Source organism: Brassica napus, chromosome C9, assembly GCF_020379485.1.
Source record: "Brassica napus cultivar Da-Ae chromosome C9, Da-Ae, whole genome shotgun sequence".
NCBI lineage: Eukaryota > Viridiplantae > Streptophyta > Magnoliopsida > Brassicales > Brassicaceae > Brassica > Brassica napus.
The window spans coordinates 58,320,688-58,339,591 of NC_063452.1; the positions used below are offsets into that span (position 1 = coordinate 58,320,688).

General features: G+C 32.8%; 3 protein-coding genes across 5 annotated transcripts; 1 reads left to right on the forward strand and 2 right to left on the reverse strand.

Annotated features, from left to right (window-relative positions):
* Positions 1 to 808: 808 nt before the first annotated feature.
* On the reverse strand, positions 809 to 2,005 carry LOC106417775. Its single transcript, XM_013858525.3, has one exon. It carries the CDS (start codon positions 1,705 to 1,707, stop codon positions 931 to 933), a length of 777 nt encoding a protein of 258 aa, XP_013713979.1. The 5' UTR covers positions 1,708 to 2,005; the 3' UTR covers positions 809 to 930.
* A 5,134-nt stretch (positions 2,006 to 7,139) lies between these two features.
* Positions 7,140 to 12,524, forward strand: LOC106418345 (serine/threonine-protein kinase BLUS1). Of its 2 annotated transcripts, none has more exons than XM_013859033.3 (22): positions 7,140 to 7,447; positions 7,772 to 7,855; positions 7,929 to 8,080; positions 8,249 to 8,503; positions 8,639 to 8,763; positions 8,848 to 8,892; positions 8,994 to 9,075; positions 9,172 to 9,240; positions 9,327 to 9,497; positions 9,588 to 9,647; positions 9,815 to 9,883; positions 9,952 to 10,077; positions 10,174 to 10,247; positions 10,467 to 10,730; positions 10,832 to 10,905; positions 10,992 to 11,053; positions 11,221 to 11,340; positions 11,409 to 11,451; positions 11,555 to 11,604; positions 11,707 to 11,768; positions 11,971 to 12,022; positions 12,196 to 12,524. In XM_013859033.3, exons 2-22 carry the CDS (start codon positions 7,822 to 7,824, stop codon positions 12,235 to 12,237), a joined length of 2,031 nt encoding a protein of 676 aa, XP_013714487.1. In that variant the 5' UTR covers positions 7,140 to 7,447; positions 7,772 to 7,821; the 3' UTR covers positions 12,238 to 12,524. The 2 variants fall into 2 exon arrangements, with proteins under 2 accessions (XP_013714487.1, XP_013714486.1); XM_013859032.3 differs by having other exon boundaries at positions 7,144 to 7,447; positions 10,977 to 11,053.
* A 196-nt stretch (positions 12,525 to 12,720) lies between these two features.
* On the reverse strand, positions 12,721 to 16,904 carry LOC106417567. 2 transcript variants are annotated; one of them, XM_048769182.1, is made up of 4 exons: positions 15,064 to 16,904; positions 14,928 to 14,975; positions 14,799 to 14,845; positions 12,721 to 13,181 (listed from the first exon to the last, which is right to left on the reverse strand). In XM_048769182.1, exons 1-4 carry the CDS (start codon positions 15,121 to 15,123, stop codon positions 13,040 to 13,042), a joined length of 297 nt encoding a protein of 98 aa, XP_048625139.1. In that variant the 5' UTR covers positions 15,124 to 16,904; the 3' UTR covers positions 12,721 to 13,039. The 2 variants fall into 2 exon arrangements, with proteins under 2 accessions (XP_048625139.1, XP_048625138.1); XM_048769181.1 differs by having other exon boundaries at positions 14,922 to 14,975.
* Positions 16,905 to 18,904: the final 2,000 nt, after the last annotated feature.

The following is an 18,904-nucleotide window of genomic DNA, read 5'->3' on the forward strand; positions in this document are numbered from 1 at the left end:
ATGAGGCTGAGACGGATGCGTCTTCTTCTTATCGAGTTCGCGAGCTGGTTGATTGGGAACTCAAGCTGGATGTGATGCGAACTGGACTAGCTCTATTGTGAACAGAAAGCTGCAAATGTCTAGGATCAGGAACGCTTAAGAGCTTTAGCTGATCGGGTGTTTGCAAGCTGGAACGCAAGCAAGAACAATTTAGGGTTCTTCGGAATTAGGGTTCCAAAAGACCAAGACGGCGCCGCGTATTGTTCCTGCAAGTGAGAGTGCGTCTGAGAGCGGATAGACGAACGGTTTGTGCTGATGGATTCGTCTCGTCTAGGGCTTCAAGATGATATGTGGCTCGTCGTCTGGTTCCTCAGGGTTTGAGAGATAGATCGATTTTAAGTTACGTCTGGTTTAGGGTTTATGTGTGACGGCTTTTTAGGTTAGGGTTAGGGGGTTTTCTTTCTCAGGGTTTTGAAAGTCTATCGTGCTGATAACGTGTTGTAATTAGAGAGTTTAGAGACTGAATATTTCTGTTGTTATTATTAATGATCAAGAGAGTTCCTTTATATAAGGATTACAAGATGAAGATAAATGGAAAGTATCCAAAACCTAAGCTCAATAGGATTAGGAAAATTACTAATACATAATAATGGAAAGATTACATCTACTAGGAAAAAGAAAGGGTTTCCTTTTCTCCAAGCTTTGTGGCCACCTCTTTCTCTCCTGAAGTCGGCTCTCTCTTTCTTCTCTCTAGAGCTTTGACCATCTCTCTATCTTCTAGGTATTAGGCCGGTATTGGGCCAGACCTGGTTAATGACATTCCAACTCAATGATTTATAACATTTAGAAGTTAATAGCACAAAATTTTTTTTACATGGCCACATAACGAAAACAAATATTGAAGCAAGGAGCTATTTGTAAATTTACTAATTACAAGCAGCTACAATTATTTTATCGACCGAGTCTGCTCATTCCGGCGAAAACGCCGATCAAATCTTGCCTGTAAGGTAAATAAGTCTTTCTTCTCATATTCACTTCCCCAGTGTTACTAGTATACTTATTCGACGTCGTTTTATTTCTCCCTCTTACTGCTGGCGAGCTGTTGCCGCTAGGCGAAACCGAGGACCCACTTCCTCCACCGTCGCTGTGACTTCTTCTCAAGAAATTCTTAAAACGACATCGTTTAGGCTCGCTCGTGGTCGAAACAGCTCCGTCGCTGTGGCTTCTCCTTAAAAGTTCCTTAATACGACATCGTATCGGTACGTTCGAAGTTTTACTCTTTGAGCTATCAACTCTCGCCGGTGATCGGGTCGGGCTCCAGAAACAGTTGTATCTTCTCGGGGGAAGATCCTCCGAGTCTGAAGACTCAGAGGATGAATGCGACTGAGACTGAGACGATAGAGACTGATCAAGCATCCATCCACCACTGTATAAAATATTCTTCGAGCTATCTCGATCAGCAACGGCTGCTAACGATTTCGTCGTCGTTGGGAAATGGAAGAAGTTTTCTTCGCGTAACGGCAACGTTTCGAACTCGAACTCAGCTGTGTCGTCGCCGTAGCTTTGGGACTCACGGACAACTCTAACGGCGGTTTCGACGATCTCACCGTCACCGGAGACGTAAAAACTGAAGCTGGGGCTAAAGGACTCCGTAGAATATGAAAAATCTTGCATTGTTCTGTGTTCTTCGCTATCTGTAATGTCTTCTGTCTTCTTGACTCTGTTCATACACTTGGACTTGCTCTGCTCTGTGTGTGCATATATATATATATATATATGTGTGAAGAAGGAAGAAGGTGGAAGGTGCCTGCGTATGTGTGTGTGTGTATAGATGTGGATGTGTTGGCTTTACTTGAGCAGCAAGAGGAGGCGGCTTTGACAAGGAACCGTGATCTATTTCTTTGTCTTTGTTAAGGATAATTTATCATTTTATAGATATAATCATCGAGTTTTCAGGGAGTGTTACGTCAAGGCTGACGAATAACGAAAAAAATAGAAAAAAAACAGATTTTATTTTATGATTACTTAGAAACTTTTTAAATCATGTTTTTGCCATACGTATTTTTTGAAAAATTATGAAGATTAACGTTTGAAATTTTGTTTGGTTATTCGGATGTTAAACATAGGATTTTTAACGTTAAAACCCCTCAACTAACTTTGTTTTGGCTAAAAACCCCCAAACTAAGTATTTAATGAAAAAACTCTCAAACTAACGTTATCTAATGAATTAAACCCAAACATATCATAATTACCATTACTAGCGGTAAATCTTTAATTTAGGGGTTTAGTTGAGGGATTTTACCATTAAAAATTTTAAAAACAAAAAAAATCAAAATTTTATAATATTATTTAAAAATTAGTAACTTTTTTTGACAACATAAGCGAGAACTAAGTAATTGGACCGCACGATTCAGAAAGCCAAACCGAAAGTATTGAATCGACATATAACATAGCTGAAGGAGAACTCCTCGCACCACTTGCAAGCTTGTCCGCCATAGTATTTTGTGCTCTTGGAATATGTCTGATCCGGAAGTTAGGGAAGAAAGTCTTATTGCGTCTGCATTCTTTATATAATTTTTTTATATTTTCTAGGTTTTTACATTTTTAATTTATACATATATAATGTTGATGTTAAGAACACATCAAATTCATATATTTACAAAAAAAATAATTAAAAATGCTAATTTTGAAAATTTAAGTTACTATTTTTTAGATAATATTATAAAATTTTGATTTTTTATTATTTTTAAAGGTAAAACCTCTCAACTATGCTTACTTAATGTAGAAACCCCTAAGCTAAAGATTTACCGGTAGTATTGGTAATTATGACCTATTAGGGTTTACTTCATTAAATAAAGTTAATTTGGTGGCTTTTACGTTAAATACTTAGTTTGAGGGTTTTTACCCAAAACAAACATAGTTGAGAGGTTTTAACGTTAAAAATCCTTAAACATATCTATATTATTAAAAGAGAAGTACTCATTTGAAAATGTTCTTACTTTATTAATTAAATTCTTTTTTTTTGCTTGTCTTTTTCAGTTGCATTTATGAAATATCCTAAAACGAATAAAACTGCCTAATTTATTACTTGTCTTTTCAGTTACATTAATGAAATATGCTTAAATGAATTTAAACTTCCTATTTTATTGTTTGTTGTTTTCAGTTACCTTAATGAAATATCCTTAAATAAATTTGGACATATGTCATTTAATCAACCAAAAAAACTCATGAGTTATCCTTACGTGCATAATTTTAATAATGAAGATTATTTAAAAACATGCATCATTAAAATGTTATCTAAACAGGCAGCACTAATATATAACATGCATCAATAAAACTAGAATTTGACTCACACAATTGTACGGATATTATTTTCAGTTGATTAAATTTAAAAATAATTATTTATTCAAAAAATATTTAAGAATGATTATGTTTTTAAAAATTATATGGTATTATTTGCTTATAACTCATTTGTCATTTGATAAATTGTTAGAAAGAAAATTTTAGCATAATATAACTCAGTTGTCATTTGCTAAATTTATGGTTTTTAGTTATATTTTTTATTATTTAATTCTAATATTTTCATTTTATATTTGAAAGATAAATGAATTTTCTTTCAAACAATATTTTTGTAAATGTATTTTTTTAAAAATAATCAATTAAAATTGTTATTATCATTGAATATCATTATTTTTGACATAATTTGAGTTTTCGTTTACATCAAAACTTATCATATTTTAGGATAATTTTAATTTAAAATGTAATTTTCATATTTTTCAAACAAATTCTCAAAATATTTTTTAAATATTTTGTTATAATTGTTAAAAAATTATTGAATTGCATTTCAAATAAAAAGGTAAAGATATTTAAAATATTCTAATTAAAATATGTAAAATTAAATATAGTTTTAAGGAAATGGTCAAAATAAAAAACAATTACACATAAAATAATCATGATTTTTGTTAACTAGGTAGATCATTATTTATATGATATCGCACACGAAAGAAAAATTTATGTTTTTAAAATTATCTAATTAACTCTATACTCATTTTTTTATATGATATCACACATTCGTAAAAAAAATAGATAGTTTAAGATGGAAAAAAAAATATTTACTTAATGAATATAATATGAACGAATATTACAAATACATCATTTAATAAAATAAATAATTAAAACTGAAAATTCATATCCGCGCTGGCGCGCGGATCAGAGTCTAGTTATGATTTGAAGATCAACCAATAGGATTTTATTATTTCAAATTTGATATCTTTTAAAAAAAGAAACAAAATATTATCAAGTTATATTATGTTTTCAAAATAAAAAAGTAAAAAAAAAAATAGTAGTTACAGAAAAAAAGAATTAAAAAAAATCTTTTTAACGTCGTGCAAAACACTAACCAACCAACCAATAGGGGGGGGGGGTTTCACCAACCAATATAATTTCATTATTTCAAATTCGATATCTTTTAAAAAAGGAAACAAAATATTATCAAATTATATTATGTTTTCAAGATAAAAAAGTAAAAAAAAAATAGTTGTTACAGAAAAAAGAATTAAAAAAAATATTTTTAACGTCGTGCAAAATACTAAACCCTAAATCCTAATCCTTAAACCCTAAACCCTTGGGTAAACTCTAAACCCTTGGGTAAACTCTAAACCCTTGGGTAAACCCTAAACTTTTGGATAAATTATAAACTCTAAATAAAAACACTAAACCCTAAAACTCTAAACCCTAAACCCTTGAGTGTTTTAGTGTTTAGTGATTTTGATTTAGAGTTTAAGATCTATCCTAGAGTTTAGGGTTTACCCAAAGGTTTAGGGTTTAGGATTTAGAGTTTAGGGATTAGGATTTAGGGTTTAATGTTTTGCTGACGACGTTAAATTTTTTTTTTTTTGTAATTACTACTATTTTTTATTTATTTCTTTTTACCTTTTAATTTAAAAAAGATAATATAATTTGATAATATTTTGTTTCCTTTTAAAGAATATATAAAATATGAAATAACATAATTTTATTGGTTGGTGAACCTAGAGGTTCATTCTACGGGCTGAATAAGTTTTTTTTTTTTATAGGGATGCTTTAATCCGAGAATATTGATTATGAGTGAGGTATACCGGTTTGTCAAAAACGGTTGCGTTGAATGTATCCAATTCACAACTTGCACTTTGCAAGTATAGCCGAATTGTATAAGTATTTTTATGGACCTCCATGCTATTACGAAATTATGATATGCATTCTTGTGTTGACCAAGTTGGGCACATATAAAAACACACAAACATTTTTGGTCCACTTGTTAATATTCATATTTTCAAAGAGCATCATTATTGAACATTATATTGGCATGTTCTCGAACACACATATCTTTTTATTTATGTTTTGAGATCTTTTCTTCAATTATGCTTTCTCCGTTTTATAATACATAATTGTTATATGACTTGATTGTTTGTTTTGCTAAGAATGACATTTTATAACTTAATTAAGCTTTATGTAGTTTTTTTAATTTCATCCCTATAAAGGATATAACTAGCTTTACTAATCGAGAATATAATCTATACGTAATGTAATAATAAATTATATATAAATATTTTTAGTTTATTAAAAAGGCGAAGAAGTGGAAGCCCCCTTGGTCCCGGTAGTTTGACCAAGGGTTCATTAGTTCTTCTATACCAGGAGGTCTGAGTTTCAATTCCCAGAAAATGCGGAATCATGCGAGTTAAGAAAGGAAAAGACTTACAAGAGATCTGGAGCATGGCACAAGGAATACCGTCAAACGTGAATCTCATATGACGGCTTAGGTCGGCCATAGAATCGTCTGTAATATTTCTCATAGTTGTAATATCATAATTATTCGGCGTTAAAAAAAAGCGAAGAAAAAGTGAAGAAAATAAAAAATAATTGTTCAACGAGTATTTTTCCGACAAATCTAAGCATCAATTTAACATTTTCAAAACATGTTATTAACTAAGCATAAAAGATATGAAAACTACATTGATTGTTTATACCTAGATTAGTTACACCCTCATATTTCTGATTACCTTTTAATGTGCTAGGCATTCATTAAAGTGTATATTATAGAATTATATGATTGTTTGAACAATATTTCAGATATATTTAGCCAACAAACAAAATTTCAGATACTGTTGTCCATGTTATATTTTCGCAAGCACATGCGTAGAAGGCCAATTAAAAATGAAATATTGTTATGAACCTTTTGTCTTTTGAACTGCGATAAAGTTTTATTTTGTCAACATCATCTGTGAGTTGTAATACAGCTTTTTAATTCGACTTAAAAGTATAAAAATTATTTTCCCCGTAATTAGCATATACAATTTACGAATGGAGTCATATATAAATAATTTTCCAGAATAATATTGGGCAAGAATATTTGTATTTGGTACATAAATGAAATAATTCCGGCGAGTGCTATTTCCGTCCAATCAAGGAGCAGGTTGACCCCAGCAACACCTCCTCCCGAAGCAATCATCTCTTCGCCAGCCCGATAATAAATATTGTTTTCTTAATTTAGAATATCGGTACCATATTGAAGTGATAGAACGATAAACAAAACCGAAAACTCGGTTTAGTACCCGGTAATCTTCTACAGTTAATCCAAGCTAAGAGTTCTTGAAAATCTGAAGGTATAATTCGATCTTCTTATCCATTTTACAGTTAATTCAAAAATTCCAGAGCCATTTATTTACAATGATAAGCTTGGACCATTTATTTATTTGTTTAAAATCTGATACTGTCCAAAACTTAAATGTTTCATGAATGCAAAAGAAATTTATTCAAATTGTTTTCCATCACACACAATATACAATCTATTTAGAATAAAAAATGACATGTGTTTTTAGCTGGTTTTCTTAAAATCCAAAAAATATGTCACTGTTATTTTGAAACTTTTGGAATCAAGAAGTATTTGTTCATTTATATTTTTCATCAATTTTATAGCTAAAATTCGTCTCAACGTTAACTAACCCAATTTTTTTTTTAAATATAGTTTTAAGTAAGTTAACAGTTCCCACATTTTAACAATTATCAGAACCGGGTGGATTACTTCCCGGTTCTCATGTGATATAATTAGTTCAATTCAACTAATTTTGTGATCTGGATAAAATTGATTCAAAACCGGTACACAACTTAACCAGCGAAAACGGGTTTTCGTAACCGTTTCTCTTAGCTTTTCCTCGAGATTCTTTCTGCTAAGCGGAAACCCGACGACAGAGAAGGAACAACACAAGAGGAGGAGAGAAGTCGACAACGAAGACGAGAAAGCGAGAGAGATTCTAACCTCTCTCTCTCGTGCTACGATTTCAAAAAATCTCTTCTCATTAGCAGATCGATCGCAAATCATCAAGCGCCTCCGCAGTAATTGACGGCGCTGACTACGTCTCCCGTTGTTTTCTGCGTGATTGGAGGATCATCAAGTCAGCTGACTACGTCTCCTCCGTTGACTCGACTTAAGGTCAGCGCTGTTTCTTCTCCTTCTCCCAGATTTGTTTTTATCTCGAACTCGTTTCGGTAATGCTAAAAGAGTTATCGGAAGATTTTTCAGATTGATTTTCTCTTTATTTATCTTTTCCATGATTGTGGGGTTCATTTTCTCAAATCCGATTAAGAGATATGGTGATGACCAATTGTGTGGTGTAGAAATTACGAAAACGCGTCAGAGGTTTTTGTAGATCGGATTCGATAGTTATTCGCCGTCAAGAACGAGTGAGGAGACGACGACGACTTTAATCATTTTGTAGTTTCTGAGTTATTCTTTCGAATTGCATTTGCTGCGCAGATAAATTGTGGTGGTATAATGGCATTGTTGATATCTCTGCGTTGAAGAAGATGCTGGCGAATTGGAAGTCGAATTATTTTGAAGGTTACTACGGGGTCAAAGGTGTATAATAGCATATGCTTTTTTTTTTAAGAAGATAACAAAATAATTATGTCAGAGAAAAAGTTTCCTTTGAAAGCGAAAGACTACAAGTTACAAGAAGAAATTGGAGATGGTGTCAGTGCCACTGTGCACAAAGCTTTGTGCATACCACTTAGCGAGGTCGTTGCTATCAAGGTTCTTGATTTGGAGAAGTGCAACAACGATCTGGTAAGCACTCTGATTCTATTCTTATTCTAACATATGAAAGAACGGTTCTGCCTTTGTTTCACGAGCTTAAGCTAGATGTAAAGAATTAGATTCATTTGTGAACATCTCGAACTTTTATTTGTCTCTGTTAACCTGAATGAATAGAAATTGATTTTTTTTTGTTTGTAGGATGGGATCCGGAGAGAGGTGCAAACAATGAGTTTGATCAACCATCCGAATGTGTTGCAAGCTCATTGCTCATTTACCGCTGGGCACCAGCTATGGGTTGTGATGCCTTACATGGCTGGAGGATCCTGTCTCCATATAATAAAGTCTTCTTATCAAGACGGATTTGAGGAACCTGTTATCGCTACTTTACTCCGTGAGACTCTGAGAGCTCTTGTGTATCTTCATGCCCATGGACATATCCATAGGGATGTGAAGGTAGGTGGTTGCAGCTTTTCTACTTTAGTGTAGGGCTTTCCTTATTTATCTCTTTATAGTCATCTTCCCATTAATTATATGTTACTCAGATGAAGTTATTATCGTTTTCAATAATACGCATGGCTTCCTTTGTAGGCTGGAAATATACTATTGGACTCTAATGGTGCCGTTAAGCTAGCAGACTTTGGAGTGTCAGCTTGCATGTTCGACACAGGAGATAGACAACGTTCCAGAAATACATTCGTTGGGACTCCATGCTGGTAACCTTTTTCAACTTCACTAATGCCATGTTCTGTAGGTGCATCTTTGACAGAATTTCTGATTTTGTGCTTGTTTCTGCATAGGATGGCTCCTGAAGTCATGCAGCAGCTACATGGATATGATTTTAAGTAAGCTGATACTCTCTATATATAATTAACTCTGCATTTACGCTAAAACATTGCTTCCTCACCATAGTACTCATGTCTGATACATTTCTTCACTGTCACAGAGCAGATGTATGGTCATTTGGAATAACGGCACTTGAACTGGCACATGGTCATGCCCCGTTTTCCAAGTATCCGCCAATGAAAGTAGGTTATATGATTTCATTTGATTTTTTATTGTTCTTCATTGCTCTCTGGTACTCAGTTCATGTATTTCTATTTGTGTTAATCATCATTTGGTAGGTTTTGCTGATGACCCTACAAAATGCACCTCCCGGACTTGACTACGAGAGAGACAAAAGATTTTCAAAAGTGCGTTAGTGGTGACAGTTTTTATTTGGTATCATTCTAGTTTCTTGTGTTTTCTTTCCACCTTAATGGTTGTTTGGCATTAACAGGCCTTCAAAGAGATGGTGGGAACATGCCTAGTAAAGGACCCAAAGAAGCGCCCAACTTCAGAAAAGCTGTTAAAGCACCCTTTCTTCAAACAAGCGCGCCCACCTGATTACTTGGCTAAAACAATTCTCAACGGTCTTCCTCCATTAGGTGAACGTTATAGAACGATAAAGGTCTGATCCATTCCTTAAACTTATTCTGTCTTTTGCTAGTAAGAAAAACTTATGGAAAAGTTTGATTGATATGCAAATTTTTCATTTCAGTCAAAGGAAGCTGATCTTCTGATGCAAAACAAATCTGAGTACGAAGCACACCTATCACAGGCAAGGATTAGTAAAACAAAAATTTCACCCATCTATTGAGAGTGTTCTGCATAATGTCTTTAAGCTGCTATTGTTTAGCATGAGAAGTGCAAACAACTTCTGGTAGTCGAGTTTGATTGTGTGTTTTAATTATGAACATCTTACTCAGACTTCCTATTTCTCTGCAGCAAGAATACATAAGGGGAATAAGCGCTTGGAATTTCAATCTCGAGGACCTAAAGAGTCAGGCTGCCCTTGTAAGTCTAGCACGTTTCTAGCCAATTTAATTATACAAGGCAAGGGACTAATTTTTCTGTCCTTGTAGATTTCAGATGATGATAGTTCACATGCTGAAGACCCTGATTTCAACAGAAAGCAATGTGAAAGGCAGGATGAATCTGCTCTTTCCCCTGAAAGGGCTAGCAGCTCAGAAACAACTCCCAGTCAGGATGTATTATTTGAAACGATTCTCTATGCTTTTAAGTTTGATCCTCTGCCGCACGATGTCAACTCAACATGTATTTCCTTGTCGTCTTCTTCTTTTCAGGACGAATTAAACGATATACAAGATTTGGAGAGTTCTTTCGCCTCGTTTCCAATCAGACCTCTTCAAGCACTCAAGTACTTCCTGTTCTCTTAATTTATACTAGCTTCTATAGATACGGATTTTATCCAATCGAACTCTGGGCACTGGCACACATGATGTGTTTTCATTGAGCAGTATAGCAGTTTGATAATTGTACTCCATAAGTATCCCTTCTGTTTAGTAATCCACAGCTACAACGTTTCTAAATTTTGAAACGAAGGATTAAACTTTATTCTACCTGTCCCATGATGCAGAGGGTGCTTTGATGTCGGCTCAGACGAGGATAATGCAACTACTCCTGATTGGAAAGATGCAAGCCTAATGAGTGCTGGACAACAGCATATAACAAAGGCATCTTCTATTGGATCTCTGGCCCACACCACGAAAGAAGAGGACACTGCAGCACAAAATTCTTATTTACCACGTCATGTCATTTCTGAACAAAAAAAATATTCGAGTGGTTCACTTATACCAGAGAGTACTTACTCTCCAAAAAGAATCTCAATGGAAGCTGACAGGTTTGCATCCTCAAAACTTATCTTGACATGCGTCATTGACTTTGAAGCTCATATTATTGAGTGGTGAGTTCATGTTAAAGCCACTTGACACTTCTGTATAGGGAGTTTCAACTGCGTAGATATCAGAGCGAGCGGAGCCACAGCGGATCATTGCAGCGCACCAAGAGAGATACTGGTAATCAACCGCTCATTATACGTGTACATGTAATTCTTGTATAGTCTTCAATTTGAATACAATTTATGCAGTGGACGAGATGTCAGATTCCCCGCATGTGGAGCACAAGGGACGGTTTAAGGTCACATCAGCAGATCTCAGTCCTAAGGTATGACAACTACCATAGTCTATAAACTTCGTATGCTTATTCATCTATGTTGAAGCTCTTATGGTCTTTAAACAAAGTGGTAGAAACATAAAAGAGCTATGTGTGGAATAATTGATTTTTCTTTATGAAAACTGAAAATTTGTTTCCGTTTTGGGTACAATTACTAGGGATCTACAAACTCTACATTCACACCGTTTAGCGGTGGTTCAAGCAGCCCGAGCTCCCTCACGACCGCCTCAATCCTCCCATCAGTTCAGTCGATGTTGCAGCACAACACCATGCAACGGGTAAATTTCAAAACTATAAGGAAAATCACTTTTACAGTCGTTAGTTTAAAATACTCTCGTCTTGGCAGGAAGAGATATTGAGAGTAATAAAACACCTGGAGCAAACCTCTGGTATTACAATCCTCTTCATCTATAGATTTATAATTTATTTTCTCTAGGATCCTATCTCGCCTTTTTTGTTGAAGATTGTTTTTTTTATTTGTCAAATTAATAGTCAAGCAACAACCTGGATCACCAGAGACAAGCGTCGATGAGCTATTGCAGGTAAACGAATAACAGAGACAACAACACAAACGCTTTCAAATATGCCATCAAATTAAAGCACAGTCATATCAACTCGAATTTGACATCATATTTATCATGTAGATGACGCCTGCAACTGCACGGGAGAGAGAGCTTCAGACCCAACTCATGCTAATGCAACAAAGGTATATATAAGTACATCTCTTCCTTTCACCATAGCTACCCTGATTACTACTAGTAGAGCCTAGTATTAATCATGAAGTTGTTATGAAATGTCTCGAGGCAGATTCTGTGTCCTAACCATTGTGACCAAAACTTAAACACGTCTTATACTTTAACACCACATTGAATTACTTTTGTTTTCTTTTCATCTTTGATTGTTAAAAGCTTTTTGAGCCTAACCGAAGAAGTAAAGAAATTGAAGCAGAGAAATGGGCAGGTTTGTCTTCTCACGTTTTCTAGAGAGACTCCCACATTAAATTATATATTGATTTCAGATCATGAGTTAACTTCAGTCGCTCTCATTAGCTCTTGAGATAAAATCTTATACATATTTCCCCACTAAATCTAAATCTAAATCTAAATCTAAATCTAAATCTATATTCTATGCAGGTAGAGAATCAGTTAAACGCATTAACGCAGAGAAACGATTGAGTCTCGTTAAGTCATGAAGACAGCAAAACACAAGCTCAGGGATGAAACTGGGGATATGTCGAGTCAAAACCCCAAAGTCCCTTTTCAAGACAAAGAAGAAAGAGAGATTTGTGTGTTTATATTTATATATTTATTGGGTGTAATTTATTTGACAGGTTAAATATTATGTGACAGCCACTACTACTACAATGTTTGTCTTGGCGTTATCCTTTGACAGTCTATGTTTGGTTTATGATGTGCTATACTTACATCGTTTGTATTATTATATGTTCTTCTTTGTTTATTCATATTCCTGATCATGTGTGAATAGAATAAACTGAAATTGTGGAGAGAGGAAAATTGACAACCTTTTTACTAGAAGCAAGGTCTTTGATATCGTTGAATTACCACAACTAAACCAAACATAAAACATCTTTTCAATATGAAATTACCAAAGTCGGTTATCGATCCACAGCTGCAACTATTTCCTTCAACGTCTCCTACAATGAAAGGACACACAATCTCTATGTATCATTGGTTTTATGCAAACTTTATCCATAATCAAATTAATGTTTCCAAGAAAATGTGCAAGTACGGAAGAATGATCTTTGAGACCAAGCGAGAGAATCAAAGGCTTCGAGGGAACATGAGAACTGAAGAAATTAAGAGAGATCATATTAATAGTTAGACAACTATGTTGGGTTCCATTTTAATTAGACGTTAGAGAAAACAAACAATGGAGGAGAAGGAGCAAAAATCAAGAATCGATAGAGAGACCTTATGTGATCAATGAGTCTTCGAGCAGTTGCTACCAGCATCGGCTTCAAGAACACACAGTGGGCATAAGTAAGGCGTAGATTCTATATAAACGTGCTAGAATATGATAAGACTTTGTTACCTCATCACGCTTTCCGAATATAACTGAGACACTAAATGTTGGTTCAACAGACATCCCTTCTTCCTTCCTGTCACCAAAGACGCACCCGTTTGAAACATTATATATAAGATCATCTCCAAAAAGACTTTTTTTTTTTTTTTTTTTTTTTTGACAGCAACGACATTCACAGACTCAACTTGGCTCTGTAAACCAAATCGGTAACTCCGCATCCATGTGAACGACGAAAGACGGTTGTTTCCTAACACTGCGTGCTAAGCTATCCGCCCTTAGATTCTTCGTCCGAGGTACATGAACAATCTCTGAGTTGAAGAAACTTCTTTGTAAGACCTTGATATCTTTCAGATAACTTTCAAATGCTGGTCATTCTTCTGGTTCCGAAACCATCTTCACCAATTGAGAATAATCCGTTGCAAACGTAACCTGAAACTGTCTTAAATTCCTCATGCATTCCATTGCCCAGATCAGAGCCTCCACTTCCGAATGGAGGGGTGAAAGACATGCCCTTACATTCCTTGCCCCTAATAAGCCATCGAAACCCGATAGGGTACTATACCAGCCTTGTCCTGAAAATAGTTCTTTATCTTTCCATGAACCATCTATAAAACACCAGCGTCCTGTAGTTAGCAATGTGGGTCTGGTCTGTAATTCTCTCTTCTCCAAAAAGACTCTATGTTGCAGAGTTTTTTGCAAATTCTATATTTGAAGTTTCAAGGTGTTTTTCTCCAAAAGTAAAACTTCAAATTTCCCTTTAAAATTATTTGTAATTTACACTATACTACTTATATTTGTCATAATTAATATAAATCCATAAAAAAATTTGTAGATAATTACCACATATATAAAAATATTATAGTAATATTAATAAATAAAATCTTACTCTAAAATATAAAATTATAAATAAAAATACATAATTAAATATTAAATTACAAGAAAAATACCACATTATTACATAAAATTATTTTATTAATTCTCCATTTTCGGTTATACAAAATTTGTTTGGAATATTTTAGAAGTTCCGGAGAAAATTTACTAGACTATTAGTGTTGATGTAATATTTAAATTTGTGTAATAATTATGTCTTCATGTATATATATCTTCTTAAAAAAATTTATTAAGTTTTTTTTTGTAATATTCTTGTTGTCTAATTATACTTTTAAAATATTATAAATCTTATTTTGATTTTTAAAAAACTTTTATATGTAAAATTTTAATTTATAAAAATACATTTGAAATATTTAAAATATACAAAAGTTTTAAAGATTAAAACTATGAATGAGAAAAATACTTAAGAATCATAAATGTGATGTATAATTAATTATAAGGACCAAAATGCAAATAAAAAGATGAAACTTCAAATTTAGAATTTTGAGTAGTGAAACCATGAAGTTTTGAAGTTTCTTTTTGTAGAGCAAAAAACTCTATATTTGAAGTTATAGAGTTTCTTTTGGAAATGCTCGATGTGCACAACCTATCTTAGAATTATGGACAAAATTACAGATTAAAAAAAAAAATCAAGAACACTCAACTTCGTTCCTCGTGACAACCTTAGAAGGATGAACAATAATTAAAACTATCACATGTAAAACGTGAGAGACGGATCAAGTCAACAACTCTCAAGTTCACTCCTCAAGAAATCGTACAAGGAAGTATAAAATTTCTATTTGTGAGAGAGAGTCAGAGAGACCTTGCGTGCAATATAGTCCCCATGGCTCCAATCTGTGTTGCTATGACCTGAAAACAAAGTGTTGTGTGGAGTTTCAGAAGAGTGACTTCAAACATCAAGCGAAGTACAGATACAGAGACACACGCTCACAAGGATATGATCATCATAGCTGCAGATCACAATCTCTGTCTTGTTTCCCTTTCAAAACAAAATTTAAAACAAAACACTATCTGATGATCATGAATTGACGCACATAAAAATTAATTCGATTAGCTATTTAAATTACCTTAATTTCTAACGAGACCTTTCTATGGCACACAGGAAAATTAGCGTCCAAACATTCCATTCTCGCTCAGTCTTTGCGTACTCCCTTATGCTTCTTCCTCTGTTCTCTGCGTTTCTTTGGTTTTTTTTTTTTTTTTTTTTTTTGGTCTCCCAGCTCCCAAACTCGTTCGCCTCTAGAAAAACGGCTTCGTTTAGAAAAAAACGGCATCATTTAGAAAAGAATCTCATAACTATCAAGCCCAAGAAAAGAAGCCCAATAAAACTGATTTTTTTTTCTTTTGTCGACAACATTACAGACTCATATAGATTCTGTAAACCACACCACCGGGAGATATTGGTCCATGTGAACGACGAAAAACGGCTATTTTCTGACACTGCGTGCTAGATTATCCGCCTTTTTATTTTGCATCTTTGGTACATGTATTATCTCTAAACGTGTAAAACTCTCTTTCAGATTCTTGATATCTTCTAAATAACTTGCAAAAGCTGGTCATTCTTCTGGTTCCGAAACCATCTTCACCAATTGAGAACAATCCGTTGCAAATGTAACCTGAAATTGTCTTAAGTTCCTCATACATTCCATTGCCCATAGTAACGCCTCGAACTCTGCATGCAGAGGAGATAGAGACGCTCTTACGTTCCTAACTCCCATCAGATCCGCAAATCCAATTAAAGTACTGAACCAGCCTTGGCCAGAGAACATATCTCCCTCTTTCCAGGATCCATCTGTAAAGCACCATCTGCCGGGAATCGACGGAGGAAGCGTAACCTGAGTCTCCGCTCCCATCTTCTGATCTTTCAGTAATTGTGCCTCAACCCAGAGTGTTGATTCCGTCTCAGCCCAATAAAACTGATAAAAGCCTATTAACATTCTTTGGCGGCGGAAAATGATTGCTGCTGACTTTGATAGTTTTAGGAAACAAATTTGTACTAGGAACCGACTTTGATGAGGCATTACGAGTTCCTCTCCTCACCACGGAAAACAGTATGGCCAATGGACCCAACCGAGAAAAGTAAATACTACATTAGAAAACGAAATCTTGCGACTTTGCTATATAATTACGTGACTACAAACCTTAAATAGAGACCACACAATGAGTCTTTCTCGTGATAAATTGGACGGAACCAACCCGAGTTGGCTCCGACCAAAACAGCGCGCACTAGAGTTTGTTAAAACGTACCAACCAGAAGCTTCCACGTCAGCACAGGCCAGGGATCACAACTAACCATCTAAATTTCGGACAGAAATATGGGAAGTGCCGTTGAGGAGATAAAAAATTCCCGTGCGTGTCTGCTCGTCAGTCAACACGTGCTGCCAAAAATTTCGCACTTCTCCTCTCAGCCGAATTATTCAAGCCGAGCTGATTACCATCATCTCTTGGTTGCCACATCATTTTTAATAGTTTTTCTTTCCTTATGAAAAATAATATCTTATGTAATACGGTTTCATATTTTCATTTACATCTTAGGATATACTACCATTTATTCATAATATTTAGTATCCTTTTGTATATTACAGAGCCGTTTAAGTTTGTGGGGGCAGCTTTCTTAGTGACATTAACTAAAATAAAATACTAACCTATAATACAATGACAAATAGCCACATTTCTGTTTTAAATATTTTCTATTTTTATTGTAGTTTGAATATTATATACATATATATTTATACAAATATAATTATTAAATTAACTTAGTGAACAAAAATGCAAAATATGGCTAATTAAGTATCGTGAACCGTTAGATCTTGAATATGAAACGAGATACCTAAACAATACTCTCTCCGTTCCAAAAAGATACATGTTCCAAAAACAATTGTTTCGAAAATATATATTTGTTATATTTCCAAAGCATTTTTGTCAACTAATAATGAAAAATTGTTCAAGAACATTAATTGCATTTTTTGAAGTCTTATTGGTTTAGAAATATAGAAAATACTCCATCCGTTTCATAAAGTTACATATTCTAGAAAAAAAATTGTTTCAAAAAAATCTATTTTTTATTTTTATTTTCAATGCATGTTTTATTAACTAAATGCAAATTTCAAAAAAAAAATTGCATTTATTAGATTTTTATTGGCTTAAATTTATAGAAAAAAAAAAGATAATCACAAAAAATTATACAAATTTAATGTGTTTTATTAAAATATGTGAAAATCTAAAATATCTAACATTTTGAAACGGAAGAAGTATAAAATTACAAAAAATTATTCATTAATAATTAAATTTTATTATTATTAATAAGTGAGAAAATTCTAGAACATGTATTATTTTGAAGCCGATAGAGTATTTTACATGTATGGGCATCGCAAAATATGTATGTATGGCCGGTCTTGGTTACTCATTAAAACCCAAATCTCGTTAAATGAATATGGATTAAATCAACGTAACATAACAATATATTTTTGGGTAGATAATAAATAAATATATATTAGGATAAGACATGCGCCTTGCGCAGGAAAAATTTATATAAAAATTATTAAAAATATATTATACGTAAAAATAAATTTATACTCTTGATTGAATTAATATTTTGGTCTTTAAACAATTTTTTTTTAACTTTTTGTTAATTACATAATTTGTTTACTGATTAGCTGATCCAACTTTTTAAAAAAGAATTAGGTCAAAAAATCACTTACCGCATAAGAACCTAAAGTTTAGGTCGAAAAATCTCGGGTCTATTTGATTACAATGAAACTATGCCAGCTCGGTATTATATCATGATTTAGTAATTTAAAAATTAATTATGGTTATTAGAAATTTACGTTCACGTGTCAATCCTATATATCTTCAATATTTTTCTCTTTTTCATTTTGGTTATTGTTCGATATAAATATTGATTTTGAAGTTTATTCTCATTTCGTTCGTTTGTTTTGATCTGAAATTTAGAAAATGCTTATAATTTAAAATAATTAAAGAGATACATACTTAAGTTAAGATCTGCACCTTTTGCCGAATAAATATTTTATATTTTATATTTAGTTTATGTTTTTCTGCATATTATGAAATAATAAAATAATAAGTATATGTATTAAATAACTAAGAAATGAGTTACTATTATGTAATAAATTGGTGTATGCATATAAATCAAAACAACCAATCTTATTTATTGTATATGATATATAATTAAATTTAAATGATATTAAGATATATATATAGAGTACACTTTTAATATGGATATTTATTAAATAAAGTTTCTACTCATATGATTTTATGATTATTTGCATATTTGTGTAACAAAAGTTTACACCAAACAATTTTTTTTAATGTGGGAAAATTTCAATAATTTATAATCATTTAAAAAATAATGAAGATTTTAAAATTAAAATTTAACTTTTCAATATATGTTCAATGCAAATATCAAAATATAAGCATACATTTTCATACGATGTATAGTTTAATTTAAACGATATGAAATATATATATATATTAACATAAAAACCTATTAAAATAAAATTATTTCTTCATATGGTCTTATAATCATTGTATCTTAATATAGAAAAAAAATTTAAACCTTGATCATAAAAGTTTATGTGTGACTTTTAACAGTTTTAGTAATTTATACTCGTTTTGAAAAATTCAAAATACAAACAACATATACAAAAAAAATCTAGATTTTAATTATATGATTTATGGAATTATGTAATTTATTTTAATAATAAAGAAATAAACAAAATTGATAAAAAAGTATACAAATTGTTATCAAATTTTTATTGTTTAAAATTATTAATTGCTATATATATATTTTAATCACATTAGATAATTCCGTAGGTTTTATTTAAGGAAAGTCTGCGAAACAATAAAGATTTGATATATACGACCAACTGTAGTCTGCGAAATATTATT

What these genes read in the sequence shown, in the direction of transcription:
- LOC106417775 (XM_013858525.3), bottom strand. Translation starts at nt 1,707, where the DNA reads ATGAACAGAGTCAAGAAGACAGAAGACATTACAGATAGCGAAGAACAC.
- LOC106418345 (XM_013859032.3), top strand. Translation starts at nt 7,822, where the DNA reads ATGCTGGCGAATTGGAAGTCGAATTATTTTGAAG. An exon ending in AAACAACTCCCAGTCAGGAT is followed by an intron (nt 10,078 to 10,173) that starts GTATTATTTGAA and finishes TCTTCTTTTCAG; the next exon opens with GACGAATTAAACGATATACA. An exon ending in TGAAGCAGAGAAATGGGCAG is followed by an intron (nt 12,023 to 12,195) that starts GTTTGTCTTCTC and finishes TATTCTATGCAG; the next exon opens with GTAGAGAATCAGTTAAACGC.
- LOC106417567 (XM_048769181.1), bottom strand. Translation starts at nt 15,123, where the DNA reads ATGGAATGTTTGGACGCTAATTTTCCTGTGTGCCATAGAAAGGTCTCG. An exon ending in AGGTCTCGTTAGAAATTAAG is followed by an intron (nt 14,976 to 15,063) that starts GTAATTTAAATA and finishes TTGTTTTGAAAG; the next exon opens with GGAAACAAGACAGAGATTGT. An exon ending in ATGATCATATCCTTGTGAGC is followed by an intron (nt 14,846 to 14,921) that starts GTGTGTCTCTGT and finishes CTTTGTTTTCAG; the next exon opens with GTCATAGCAACACAGATTGG.